The 14103-nt window shown below is 41.8% G+C and overlaps 1 protein-coding gene across 2 annotated transcripts in view; it reads left to right on the forward strand.

Annotated features, from left to right (window-relative positions):
- The window catches only part of ssbp2a (single stranded DNA binding protein 2a), a 59804-nt gene that overhangs the window by 15638 nt on the left and 30063 nt on the right, over window positions 1–14103 (forward strand). Inside the window, exons 2-4 of one of the 2 annotated variants that reach the window (XM_004544440.6) lie at window positions 6747–6819; window positions 11073–11134; window positions 11445–11529. In XM_004544440.6, coding sequence (XP_004544497.1) covers window positions 6747–6819; window positions 11073–11134; window positions 11445–11529 — 220 coding nt within the window. The remainder of the gene's footprint in view (window positions 1–6746; window positions 6820–11072; window positions 11135–11444; window positions 11530–14103) is intronic. The other variant, XM_004544441.6, reaches the window with a different exon arrangement.

The raw sequence follows: 14103 nt of genomic DNA on the forward strand, positions 1-14103 counted from the left end.
TAAATTTTCTCTGTATAATAATTTTATATATTTTCTGTGTTCTATTGTGAATAAAATGCGGGTTTATGAGATTTGCATTCTGTGTTTAGTTAGATTTCTTACAGCATCTGAACAGTTTTAGAATCGGGGGTGTATAAGACTATAGAAATTGAATGAGAAGCAGCTAAGCTGACAAAAAAACGCTGGAAGTAAGTGAGAATGATGTGGTGGGAGAAAAGCTCAGATTAGTGATTGCAAATGTTGAAATAAATACTTCTCTTCCGAACACAAAGGAACAACAGATAAAGTTTCAAACACTATTGCAAAATTGCAACTGAAGTGCTAAAGATTCAGGTATTTACCTCAGTAGCTTTTAGGGCCTTTATCTTTACAATATAAAGTGCTTTGGGGCAACTGTTGTTGTGATTTGTTGCTATAAAATAAATTTTGAAAAGTCAGTTGAATTGAAAACTTTAATTAAATATATTTACCAGATGACCAGAAGCATGACGGTCACCTGGAACTTCATCACTATGATGAAGTTCAGCAAAGCCAGCCTCTCTTTGTGTTTGCTGGCTTGACAAAATCTAAAACCACAGTTAGCAACTTTCTCCATGAAGCAGCCATTTCTGCTTCAGCCTCTTTGCACTCTCGCATTTTAAAAAAAGGGGGTGTTTCACCCATCATGTGACTCTTCGTCTGCACAAAAATCTTTTGAATTCAACGTCACTAAACTAAAACTAAAAGCTGAGGAGCGTGGAATAGAGGTCTAAGGAAAAATTGTGTAACGCCAGAGAAGGCAGTCACCTGACACATATCCACCGCTACCTCCAAAAAGCCAATCGTCTGTTTTATAACAGCTGAGCTGCTGAATACCAGGCCAATCATGTTTTGTACTGGTACAAGTGTGTGGGTGTTGTAAAACATTGTGCATAAGAACGAAAAAGCCCTGTGGGGGAGGTGGATGTTTGGGGTGGAGGGGGGGATATTTGGGGTTATTTTTTGTGTTATTATCAGATTTGATTATTCTGTACATGCGTTTTTTATGTGGTGGTGGTGATTGAAATTGCAGTTATGCCTCTCGCTCCATCCATTTAAATCAGGGGTTCTCAAAGGTTTGATGACTAAGTGCCAATTTAAAGAGCGGACATATGATTGAGGGCAGAGCGGGGGGGGGGGGGAATGCATGCATCAAACACTTTGATGGTTTGCAATGTGTGTGTTTAGATGATGATGATGGTTTATCTTGGTAGTTATAGTAGTTGAATCATAAGTGAGGTGGCTTTCGCATTTCTTGATTCTTTGTTGATTTTATAAAGATAAGGGAATAGAAATGCTCAGGTCCAGGTTTTGAAGCGAAAACTGGCCTCATTTTGAGATTTCTGTATTTGAATACTGGCCGGGTTTCTGAGCCTGCAGTAACTGCCCGGGGGCGTCACCACCATGGTTGCTAAGGGGCAAGACTGCCTGATTGGATTTGGAATAAACTGCACAGACACTATTTTGAGTTTTTGATCAAATATTTCCTGCCGCAAAACTCTCTAACTGCCATTTTGGACACAGTTTGCATTCAACACCTTCTGCAGGGAGAAACTGATTTCCTGCCACTGCCCACACCTGAATAACATTTGTGCAGTAAGATACTTTTATAGCACTTTATTCAGAGGATACTAAACGCCGCTGCCTCTGCTGTGTGGCGTTTGTGCAAATTTCTCCCTTAAACAAAAACATTTAAAAGTAAGTAATGTGGAACTACAACAGGACCGGCACCCAGCAGTTTTCCCAATAATGCAGTTTTGGTAATACAGACTGCTAAAAATCATTAATGAAGATTGCTTACTGGCAGTAAGGATTTGATTGCTTCCCTTTTCACTTATATAACATTTAATTTGATTTTCCTGGTCAAATATGTAATTAGGCTATGTCAGCACAGTATTGAGTCCTGGATATATGTCACTTAACGTGTCGATTCAGATCAGAAGTATAATCGCTTTTCCATTTCATCTTTAACAAGGGTGAAATATTCTGAAGCTAATCTATAATAGGCAAACCTAATCACTGAAACCATTGCCTGTTGTGATTTGAAGCTCTGCCAGACTTTGATCGCCATGGCAGTAAATTGATTAGCAGTGATCTGTTGGTCTCCTAAATGCTGATCCTGAGGAAAAAAAAGCTTCATGTCTTCGCTTTAAGCTGAGGTTGTGGTTGAGCTCCGAGATAGCTCTCCTCTCCCTGATTTCCTCTCTGTTCGACAGCCTGGTAACAGCAACAGCGGCTCTGTTACAAGACTGCGTAGAAACTGGTTAGTGTTTCTGCCTGCTGCCTTCATTAAGCTAAGCTCAGTCTCTGACTGTCTGAGCTTGCTGCAGCTGTCTGGTCTTGTAGATTTTTGCGAGAGCAGCCGGGATGGGGTTCGGCTTGAAATATGAATTTAATTAGATGTGACTCAGAGAAGACGGAACCACTTGAATTTGAAGGATAAATGGGTCACTTGGAGACCTGAAAGTTCACCCCTCTCCTCTGCCTATGCCTTCTCTGCTAGAACCACCACCGTGACGCAAAACACGCCCAGAAGTGCATTTGTGCACACGCTTACGAGCAGCATGGAGTGGAAACAAAGCGGGAGGGGCCCAGCACTCTAATCATTCTAGCTGCAGCTTTGATTAATGTAAAGTGCTTCATATTTACAACAGAAATTGCCAGAGTAGTCAGGTAAGAAATGGAAAGAAACGTGCGTGTCCGTCAGCAAGGGCAAACGCCTCAAAACTTCAGTGTGTATGGACTAATATGGAGTCAGGGAGCATTTCGAAAATCATTGGCTGCCTCAATTTGAGCACTGCTGCCCACAGATATGACTTAAAGTGACAGTTTATTTAACGTGACAGGAGAGCCATTGTCATGTTTTCATTTTAATGTGTCAAATTTAGAGGATTCTTAACCTTGAACAGTCCCCCATCCTCTAATCCTCAAACATTATCTCTGCTCAGTGTTTGGGCTCCGTCGTCCTGCCGAGTTCCTTGTAGCTGCTTGTGGTAAGTGAGCAAGTTGAACAAGTGGTAAGTGAACAATGAGGCAACAGCATGAAGGGATTTAGTGCTTTCAAAGCCTATCACTCGTCTTGGAGGAAATGAGTAGTTGTGAGTTAAAGTTAGGCAGATATCGAGTGCTACCAATATCTGCTCTGTTGCTTTCTGCTTATCAGCCACGTTTAAACTCCACCTGTTGGTGTGTGCTAAGAGAAGGAGGGTGTTAGGGTGTATTTTGCAAGCTTTTACGCCTTTAAACTCCCTGTATTTAAGGTCAAAAATGAACCAAGTCTTCCTTCTTTTTTCCCTTTCTTTCATCACCTCTCCAAAACTTGTAATAGCATATGTACCTGTGGTTTCACTTCTTTTAAAAAAAAAACAAAAAAAAAACTGCATCACCTTTGCCACTACTGCCCTCTTCTATCCACCTTTCCTAGGTTTCCTCACTTCCTTCGATTCCCACCTCTCTATTAGGACCAAAGGTCACAGCGCGGAGCCTGTGTGAAATCAATCATAGGTTAAAACCTTTAAGTCTTTATCCGAGGCAGCTACCATGCGAGGCTGTATTTAGCATAGTAATAGATAGCTGACTGAAAACAAACTGGTGCATGCTGAGAACAAGCTTTCATTTCTTTATTTATTCCCACTGACACAACAAATTCATTCATGCAGCCCATCAGGTTGTCATCATCGCTACGAATGTATTCACTGCAGATACATGCGATCTGTCAGTATTAATAAATAGTTCTATACTGATGCTGCAGTGGCTGGCGGTGGGGTTCACAGGAGGGAGTGACAGATTTCGACAGGCTGACAGGAAAACGAAGCAGAACAGAGCGACGGAGCAAGTTCGTTCCTAGAAATGTTCGGGGGTTGTGCAGCGCCTTGGAAAAAAAACACACACACATCGGGCACATCTTTTATTCATGTTCAGTTGTCGAGGTGTCAAGAGTTTTGTCAAGCCTCTCATTGTTCTGTTAACCTTGTCCCTGTGAAACGTTCTGTCTCTATCTCTTTGGTTACACATTACAGCCCGGCCACGGGGGGAGGAGAGGGGACATGGGGAAGAAGAGATGGATATTGGAGGGGAAGGATAGACGGAAAGAGGTTCCCTCCTCGTCCTTTCATCGTTAAACAAACATGGCCTCTGTAAAAAATAAAAAATAAAAAAGGGTGCAAGACGAAACCAAGACAGAAAAGGCACAGAGTGAAAGGGAGAGGAGGGGGAGGTAGACGAAGGATGAAAGCGATGAAGAAAGATGGAAATAAAGGAGAGGGACGGAGGAGGTGGGGGCCACAGACAGAGTACCTGTGTGCATAGCAGAAAGGTGTGCAGTCCATCATCTTCAGACAGGCAGACAGAGCTGTCTGGGGAGTTTATTTTTACTTCGGTGTAAGAGTCTGGATCTGCTACAACAAGCTGGTAGCACCTTTCAGTGGGTGGGGGTGTTCTAGGACAGCTGCTGTCCCAGTGTGGCCATCGTTCATGGCTTCATGCCTTCAGAAAGTTGAACCCACTAACGTACAAAGCTCCAAGCTCCAGCTCAAAGCGCTCGATGCATCATGTTTAAGGCTTCTCAGATGTGTGTTTGAATCGTCTTTCGTCATATACAACAGTACAGTACTCTGCAAAAGTCTTGTACCACTCCATCATTTCTTTATAGTTTGGTAGGAAAATGGGAAACGGGTCCAACAATTAATTGAAACTTGTAAACTCACATGGAAATACAGTACATATGGCAAAAACAGAGTGTGGTCAATTCTAATGAGCTTGAAAAAAATGTTGGTATAATCAGCTTTAGTCTCCAACACAGTCTGAACTCTCTGGTGTCATTTGTTTAAGTAGACTTCAGGAATAGTTCTCCAGGCTTTTTGAAGAACATTTAAAGCTCTTCTGCGGTTCCTCGTACCCTTTGTTCCGTTCTCTGTCACGATGATCCCACACTGCTTCAATAAAGTTGAGGTTTGGGCTCTGGGGAAGCCAATCTATGGCTGATAGGGTTTCACTGTGTTTTTCTGTCCGTGATGATTAGCAGCGATGATTTGATGATGATTTGAACCAAAATTTTCCAGTTTGGATTCATCACTCCATCAGACCTGCCACAGATTTTCAGTCCACATCTTGTGTAATTTGATGTACCTTAGCCTTTTCTCCCTGTTTCCCTTAAGAATTGCTTCCTATGGGCCAGCCTTCCCCTAAGACTGTTTCTGTAGAAACCTTTGTGGATGGATGCTGCACATCGTGTCTGGATTTACCTAATAGCACTTTGGGAATCACTAATGATTCTGTGGAAGTAGCATTGCGTTAAATATATTTTGAGAGCAAATAGTATTTGCTGTCAAACTACTATTTCATGTCTGTCAAACTGTGTTATCTTCTGTCTTTTGGCATTTGTCATAGATTCAGCTAAAGAAATGAGGAGAAATTTTGTGTTTTCTTTCTAGTTTTTTTGGGGGGTTTTGCAACAAAATGCTAGTAACAAAGTGCCCAAAGATTTAAAACTGTCTTTTTGCTGTTATATGTAGACACCACACTGTTTAGGTGCCTTTCTATGCTTGGATGATTCATAGGTCAATATTAAGTGGCTTAAGAAACGAACAAAAAAAACAAAAAACATGTCTCTGAAAATGGCCAAATATGCAGACTGGACTTAAAATGAGAGAAAAAGCAACCAATGTCCAAAGAAAAACTTTGAAAGACCTTCAGAAAGTCTGGAGAACTATTTCACTATGTCCCCATAATCTTTAAAAATGATGATAGAAATGTTGGCAGTTTTCCAGCGGTATGCATTAGACAGCGACACACTGATTCACTGAGAAATAGTCAACAGATTAGTCATTTAATTGAAGCCATATATAACACAATTGTATTAATACATTGCTGTTTCAGCACACATCAAGCCCACTGAGTATACAAATATCTGACAGAATAGTTTTTTGTACTAATACTGCTAAATACGCTGATCATGTTCATATCCCTGTAGAGTTACTTTGTGTCCTTACAATGGCTAAATCTCTAAATCTACACAGTGCCATTAGGAGTCAGTGAGATCTGCTGTTGATCCCCTGTAGATCAATTTTTACCTTGTATTTATAGACCAGTAGATTACCCCGTCCTCCATTTCCTAAGTTGCTGTTAGTACCAGGAGAGGCTCACAGGGAGGAGAATTGATTAACAAATCAAGCCTGTAATTAATTCTTACTGTGATCAAAGCCATGGGAGGAAGTCCATGGAGAGCCCAAGGCATTGAGGTGAGGTATTTCTCAGTGTGGTCCCACCAGGCCTACTGTTATCACTGTGTTGTTTTAGCTTATATGTTGCGTGAATTTCAAATGTTTTTAATGGTTGTCCTGTCTGTTTGGCAATTTGGGGGCAGGAATATTGCTCCTAAGTTAGAGTGTGTCTTTGTGTTTCCCATGGGAATTCTAACAGACTCTGCAGTTTTCACTCATCTCCTCATACAGGATTCTAGTCCTGCCTGGCTGCCTGGCAAATTGTATCCACGCCTAGGTGTTCGTCTTTAGTGCAGTTTCCCACTATGTATGGATTTATCTCAAACACCCAGAGAAAAACTTATTTATTTCAATATTTGGAGATTTGCAAGTGCTTAGTAGTTGCTCTAATTTTTGCCTGCGTGTAAAACTAAGACTGTTTTCACTGTCTCTTGCTTACTCGCCTCATATCTGTTTGCCTCTGCTAATTTTCATCTTTTGTCCTGCTGTTGTTCTTTGTTTGTGCAGGTTGGCTCTTTATGTGTACGAGTACCTGCTGCATGTAGGAGCACAGAAGTCAGCACAGACCTTTCTCTCAGAGGTAAGTCACGAAAATGCTTTATGTGTTTGTGCCGGACTGCAGGCCATGTACTTTATGTGTCCACTCTGAAGGGTGGTCTGACCCTCATATAACATGTCGAACAAGTGTAGCGGCTAATTGAATTAGCCTGGCCTCGCAGTGCTGAGACAACAAGCTTTTTAACATTAGTGTTGCATTTAGTGGGACTGGAGCCGGCGCGCAGGGAGACTTATGATGCTTAGGCTGGAGCTGACGTCTCCGACTGACACCATTGTCTGATCCGCTCGGCAGCTTTGTGTTTGTCCCTCTCTTCCCATCTTGCTCTCCTCTGTTTTTATTGTAATCTTCCTGCTCTCCTTCTCGTCTGTCTCTCCACTCCTCTCCCTGCGCTTGTCCTCACTTTAATTCCGCGGAGGTGAAAAGGTGATGAGGTGAAAAGGAGGTCAGCTGATGATTGTGCTTTGCAGTAAATGACGGTAAATTGCAATGTAGGAGACAGTAGCTAGAGGCTTGTTGTACATCGGCCAGAGGAAGAGGAGAACAAAGGGGGAAAGGGGGTGTGGGTGGTGGAAAAGGTTACATCATCAGCTGGCACCGATTCTCATCGCTCTTAGTGTGTGTTCGCACACGTGCGCACACGTACCTACACCTCAGTTTCTCTCAGACACCCTTTCCTCTCTGCCGTATCACTTGATCTCTCTTCCGCAGATGAAGAAGATAGGCGGTGTCATGTTCAAGTGTGGGAATGCATTCAGCGGGAGCGCAACAAGTATAAACACAGCCGCTTTTGTGCCGTCCGCATGCACACATATGCAAGCATACACGTGCACGTACACACAGAGCATAAACATGTTTGCAAAAAAAGTGTAACTGGTGCTGGAAGGGTGGGTTGTAGTACGGCTTTAAAGCCCTGTGTTATCATTCACATGGGTTTACAGCGCATCCTTATGCTCATGGAGCAGGAGCCCGGGGCGGCAATTCACAAATCGTAAAGGGATACCTTGATATAAATATCAAATCACAAACGGACAGCTTAGAAGAAGTGGCAAAAAGAAACCACGCAAACCTCTCAAACTAAATTGATGGCTCAAAGAAAAACAACAAAAAGATCTGAAACCTTAAAGACAATACAGCACAAATTCAAAAGGTTTACATTTTACGCGAGTAGGGGTGAAAACAAAACTGTGCCCATGTCACACATTGCCTACATCTGCCAGCAATCATGCTAAAGGGATCTTTCTGCAGCATGATCTCCTAAAAGACCTCCTGGGAATGCAGACCACAGGAAGACGGGATATGCGGGCACATTCGTTGTTTTTTGGGGGGTTTTCTCCACACTTTCCAGATGAAGGGGAAATACAAGAGACACTAGAAAGTGTCCTGACCTGAACTGTGTGCAATCTTGTTTGGTCTAAGCTGCAGCCAATTAAATGTGAGAAATGATGAATGTCATGCTCATTCTCGATTTTTTTCTGTATCGTTTCTGCCAGTTCGAGAAAGTAAAACCTTCTTTGTCATGGTGTGTAAATGGAAATTGCTGGCTGCCAATAGGGTTTACTGGAACTGCGAACTTAGACTAAAAGCATGCGGGCCAAACAAACAGGGGCAGTTCCTGACCCTCCCAAAACACTTCAAAGCAAACCATTCCTTCTAAAAGTCGCTGTGTCTGATCTGCAGCTGAGGTCAGGATGGTCTGATTGAACATGCGGTGATTCAGCTTTTCATGTTATGTTAGCGCTTGTTCACACCGCTGCTGTAGCAGGTGGCACAATAGTCTTCTTCTTTTACTTGGATTAAACATAATATGAAGGGAAATTAAAAAAGATGAACATGAGGTCACTCTGAGAAGTCAGATGCAGACAAAACAATTGTGTCATTGTCTCACTACTGCTCACACTTTTCAGCTCTCTGTGTGTGGTGTGTGTGTGTGTGCATACAGGGTCAGAGCCAAGGTGTGGGCTCCAAACTCAAACCTGGTCACCACACACAATCAATAGAAAAGCCCATTAGTGGGGTAAACACATAGTCATAAGGCTGAAGTTACAACCACTAACTACTGTTTCTCTTGTGCTTTCCATGAACCACTGTGATTGTCCTCACATGGATCCATTTATGCAGCGCAGCCTTTGAGTTCTACTTGTCTAAGCCTTATCAAAAATTAAGACGAACATGGGGCTAAGCACAGTTCATCCATGAACACTGTGCTCAAAGTCGTCCTACACGTGGGTGATGTCACTGATTCTGACGAATGCTGCAATTGTAAACGACATGTTGGACTATGGTGTCAAGTCATCCCCATAACCGTTTATGCACACACTTGAGGCACGCTTGAAGTCGCTGCAAAACAAAGCAATCACTCTTCCTACTGTTGCAGCAATCTCCCTCTGTGCTCCTGCGTCGGTATATCGCTGAAATGCGTGGAGGAGCCAGGCTACGAGAATTGAGAGCCTAAAGTGACAGCAAAATGCACAGCACGTCAGCAGCGGTGATGTCATTTTTAGCTGTTTGCAAGGCCGACGACAGCCTGCAAGGTGCTACGTCTGTTTCAGCTGACGTGTCAGTCTGATGAACAGCGTCTGAAACCCTCCCACTGACGCTGTGTTTTTCTTTCTTCGGCACCAGTGAAGTTCACCGCGCTAACTTCAGCAGATTATCACATAAAATCCACAGCAGTTTTTCCAGCAGTAAGTAGAAAAAAAAAACGATTTTCTCCTTCGTAGATAGCTCATTTTCTGCTTTTTAAATAACTATCTATTCCTCCGCCCACCCCCATCTGCACTTTTCCTGAACTGGGAATTTGCTTTATTATAAACTGCTTTTTTAAGCATGTTGTAACCATGTTCACTTCCACTGGAAACTACTTTGTTTTGGTGTCTTATTTGAGTGGTATGCTGCCCCAGAAGAAAAGAACATTTTCTTTTTTTCTCCACCTTGTTTTCACATTTCAGATATTTTATTTTTGATTCAAATCTTAATACCTTAAGATGCTCTTTTCTCTCTCTCTCTCTCTGTGTACCGATTTGTTTGAAATAATCACATCTCAAGATAACAGTAAGATCCGAAAGAGAAATTAATTTGCTCGTAAATGAGCCCGGACAATATCCGAAATTTGTCTCAGTGATCAGATTCAAATCTGTGTAATTTGTCTCGTGCTTTTCATTCGCATATGCTGTCACTCTCAAACTGAATTTTATCATAGGCTGATTTACTCTTTTGCTCCATGTTTCCTCTGTGGCGATAGTGGTTCTTGATTTGAGAAAGAAAACGCTGCTGTTAGCAAGTTTCCTCAGAGACGCCTCGTTAAACCTCGTTAAAGTCGATAGCCCAACACTTTTTTTTTTTTGCTCTGTATTGAAAACCTGACTTTAAGAATTAGTCTGTCAAATTTATTGACCTAATATGAGCCTAATATTATAGGATAAAGGCCTGAAGGCAGAGATACATGTGGGGTGGCTGTAGCTCAGGAGGTAGAGCAGGTCATCTACTAGTTGGAAGGTTGGGCAGAGAGTAAATGCGTGTTATTATTATGATTATTTGATGGAAAGCATGTATATGAATGGGCATGAATGAGATATGTTGTATAAAGTACTATGAGTACTTCAGGTAGAGTAGAGAAGCGCTATATAAGAACCAGTCGAGTCCACATGCAGTAAAACTCTTATTCCACCTTGCTCAATGGCCATCTTCAAGAATTGCATTTTTTGCTGTCAGACTTATTTAGAAACTTGTCTGTGTTCATTTTTTTTAATAGGAAGGAAGGTAAAGAATTTAGAGAGAGCAGCAATAAATGAAACTCAAAGTTGATGAGCTCAGAATGATGGATAATGCTGTGAGGAGGAGACTGAAGGGTGTGTCGTAGGCCGCACAATAGTCTGGCTGGGCTCCTCAGGCCGGTACATGTCTATGACCTCATACCCTACACACCTCCTGACCGAGGAAGCAAACGCACACTTTCATGTACTCATGAATACAAGAGCTTTCAGGCACACATAAACCCACTTATCCACTTATGATTCCACGAGAATCATAACATAATTACTTAATGGCGTGTGTTATAAGAATTCCCTCGCACCCTCTTTAACCTTATAAAGCAGGTAATTCAGATGTCAGGCATGTTGTTATACTTGCTATGTTTCTGAAGGATCTCATTCTCTCTGTGTGTGTGTGTGTGTGTGCGTGTGTGTGTGTGTGTGTGTGTGTGTGTGTGTGCGTGTGTGTGCGTGTGTGTGCGTGTGTGTGTGTGTGTGTGTGTGTGTGTGTGTGTCTGTCTCAAGATCCGATGGGAGAAGAACATCACATTAGGAGAACCTCCGGGGTTCCTCCACTCATGGTGGTGGTGAGTGCGTTTTTTTTATGGGAATTGATACAAGATCCATTCTTTTTATTGCCGTTTCTGTTCATTCCATCACTGCCATGACTGAATAAAATTATCTCTCCTCCTGTGTTTGTCTTTATCTCATCAGCCCTTCCTCAGTTAACTGTTTGCATGCTGTGATAGTGAATTTGAAGTCATCTGCTGCAATGTTGATAACAAAAAAACCAACTTATTTTCTGGATGCCAGATTACCAGAGCTTTGTCATGGCCTATCTTTTCTTTATTTCAAAGGGTTCGGCTTTATAATATTGTCTCTTTCTGTGCTTTGTAGTGTTTTCTGGGACCTGTACTGTGCAGCTCCAGAGAGAAGAGACACATGTGAACACTCCAGTGAGGCAAAGGCCTTCCACGACTACGTGAGTCTGCGCTGACGCGGCTTTTCATCCTTATTCTGGCTCAGTGGCGCTCTCATATTAATTCAGAAATCTATGCTGGATGGTGTCATGTTATAAGGAGACCAATGCCAGTGTGCAGTATTGAATAAACAGATGATCAAATCATATAATATCCTTAACCAGGAAATTATGAAGTAACTAAAAAAAATATGACAAATAGTGTTTTATCTGCTTTTTTTGCAGAGCAGTAGAGTCTGTTGCGGGTCATGCTTGTGTTTGATTGTGGCTTTGATGGAAAGGCAGAGTCTAATTCACAGTGTAAAAATCTTCACATCTCTGCTGGATGAAAGCATTTTGAGAAGTTGCATAGAAAAATATTCTTTTATGATATGAAACTGGAGAAAACTGGATTGTTTCCAGATTTTATTGTGTTGTGTTCACCTAGCTCTTAAAATTCTTAAAATTAGAGCTAATATATTTTATTTAGTAAGGCCACCGCACCTTTTTGGTGGTCTCCTTGGGGAAAGCTGCTTTTAGTTCCCTCACTGAAGTTTTAACTACTTGCACTTGTTCCTCTGACATATGTGCTGGGTTTCTGCTGTTGTGTCAAAACGATGCCCCTTCGGCTAGATTTTATTTTGATAGGAAGAAGCCGCAGGGAGCCAAATCTGAGGCCACTCAGATCGCTTCATTTCAGTTGGTTTGCGCTGAATGTCTACTCTCAGTTGCTGCAGCATGCTAAAGGGTGCTAACATTTAACTCTGACCCCAGCTGCACAGTCAACTTTAAAATAAATAAATAAAGAGACGATGACAAGCTTGCTCCTAGCTGCACTCCTGCCCTCATGTGCCACCTTTGGACAGTAAAAGAACCGCTGTTTAGTCCCCCTAAGATCCAGCTCTCATCTAGGGGTGGGTTTTAATAATTGATTCATCGATTAAAATCGATTCTGGCTTGGATAACGTGATATTGATTCATTAAAATCCTGAATCGATTTTTTTATATAAATGTATTTTGCCCAAAATTCCAGAATCTCAGGTGAAACGTCACAAAATTTTGACAACCACCAAACATTTAAAACAGTAAATGAGAGCAGGTCCACGGCTTCTGCACAAAGACGTAAACGCAAAGTGCGGACCCGCAGATCAGAATCAGTGAGATGTCGCCTTTCTCACCCGACGGCACAGACACGGTCGGGGCTGAAAGCCGACAGCTCGCTGACTCTGATGTTTCGGCGGGTCCGCGCTTTGTGTTTACGCCCGTTTTGCGTTGATTCTAAAGCTGTTAGTTTTATCTCTCCAAACAATATTGACCGAACCAGCAGCAAAAGAAGATCCAAACTACGCTTCACATAAACATCGTCATGGACTCCCTCTGACTTTTGCTGTTTTGCTTCCACCACAATAAAATCACACTTCATGCACAGCTCTCTCTCTCTTTCTCAGTGTACTTCAAGAACAGTTTCCCGTCTATCCCCGAAATCTGTTTTCTGCATTATTCGCTTGCTTGTTACACACAAGGCTACCGTTGTTTACAGCGCTGTCGGACGATGTTTTGTTTTTCCTTTTACTTACTTCCGAAAAGAAAACCTAATTTCTGCTGTTCAACAGGCTTCTGAACAAATTTAAACTTTTTAAAATGATACAAAATGCAAAACGCTTAGCTGTGTCTGTAATCAAACCGCTGTAACTTCAGAGGTAATGTTCATATGTTGATTAATGGTTTTCTTTCGTTTTTGTTGTACTGCAGAATATTTTTATAAAATCCCAGGCCAGGAAAATCACCTTCATGTTTTTCTGTGTTTTATCTTCAGCTACTTTGACACAAAGACATCTGCTGTGATGCTCACACCTTTGATAAAGTCTGGAAAGTGTCAGCCTTCTTTTTATAGATACAAAAATATGTAAATGTTCTGATCTGAATTATAATATTTCTGACTGTCTGAGGCAAAATTTCCCAGATTGAATCGAATTGAATCGAATCAATTCAGGACCTTGTGGATCGGAATTGAATCTATTCTAGAAATCAGTGACGATACCCAACCCTACTATGATCCTCGACATGAGAGTCGTGTCAGTCTGACACAATTCTGCAAATTTAAAACCTGTGATGTCAGAGATGCTCGAGCACAAAAAAAAAGAAAAAACAGCCACGAGTAGCCATGTTGCTAAGAGTACCCAGAGGTGCACAAGGAGATGCCCTTGAAGATCAGATTGTTCAAATTTAACTTTGCGATTGTAACGTGTATTCTGTTCATTAATAAATTCATTTATGGATACAGTTTAATTTTTAAACTTCATGTTGAGTAGATTGAGACTCTACAATATTAATCCCGGAAGCTGTGGTCATCCAGTTTATTGCCACCCAAAAATATACTGAACTACAACACTGCAGCGGCATCTCTGTGTCCTGCTTCCTACTCGCCATATTTAAGGATTGTAGCATTATAGCTCACCTAATGTTGCGTTGTTGTTGACAAAAATGACACAGTGGGATGTATTTAGATCATAAAGTTTAGACAGCTGACATTTATTTCTCACATCTATTGTGAGGCTCGTGTACTGAGCACACTCAGTTTCTCATATGGCGGCAACT

The sequence above is a fragment of the Maylandia zebra genome, linkage group LG12, assembly GCF_041146795.1.
Source record: "Maylandia zebra isolate NMK-2024a linkage group LG12, Mzebra_GT3a, whole genome shotgun sequence".
In the NCBI taxonomy this organism is placed as follows: domain Eukaryota; kingdom Metazoa; phylum Chordata; class Actinopteri; order Cichliformes; family Cichlidae; genus Maylandia; species Maylandia zebra.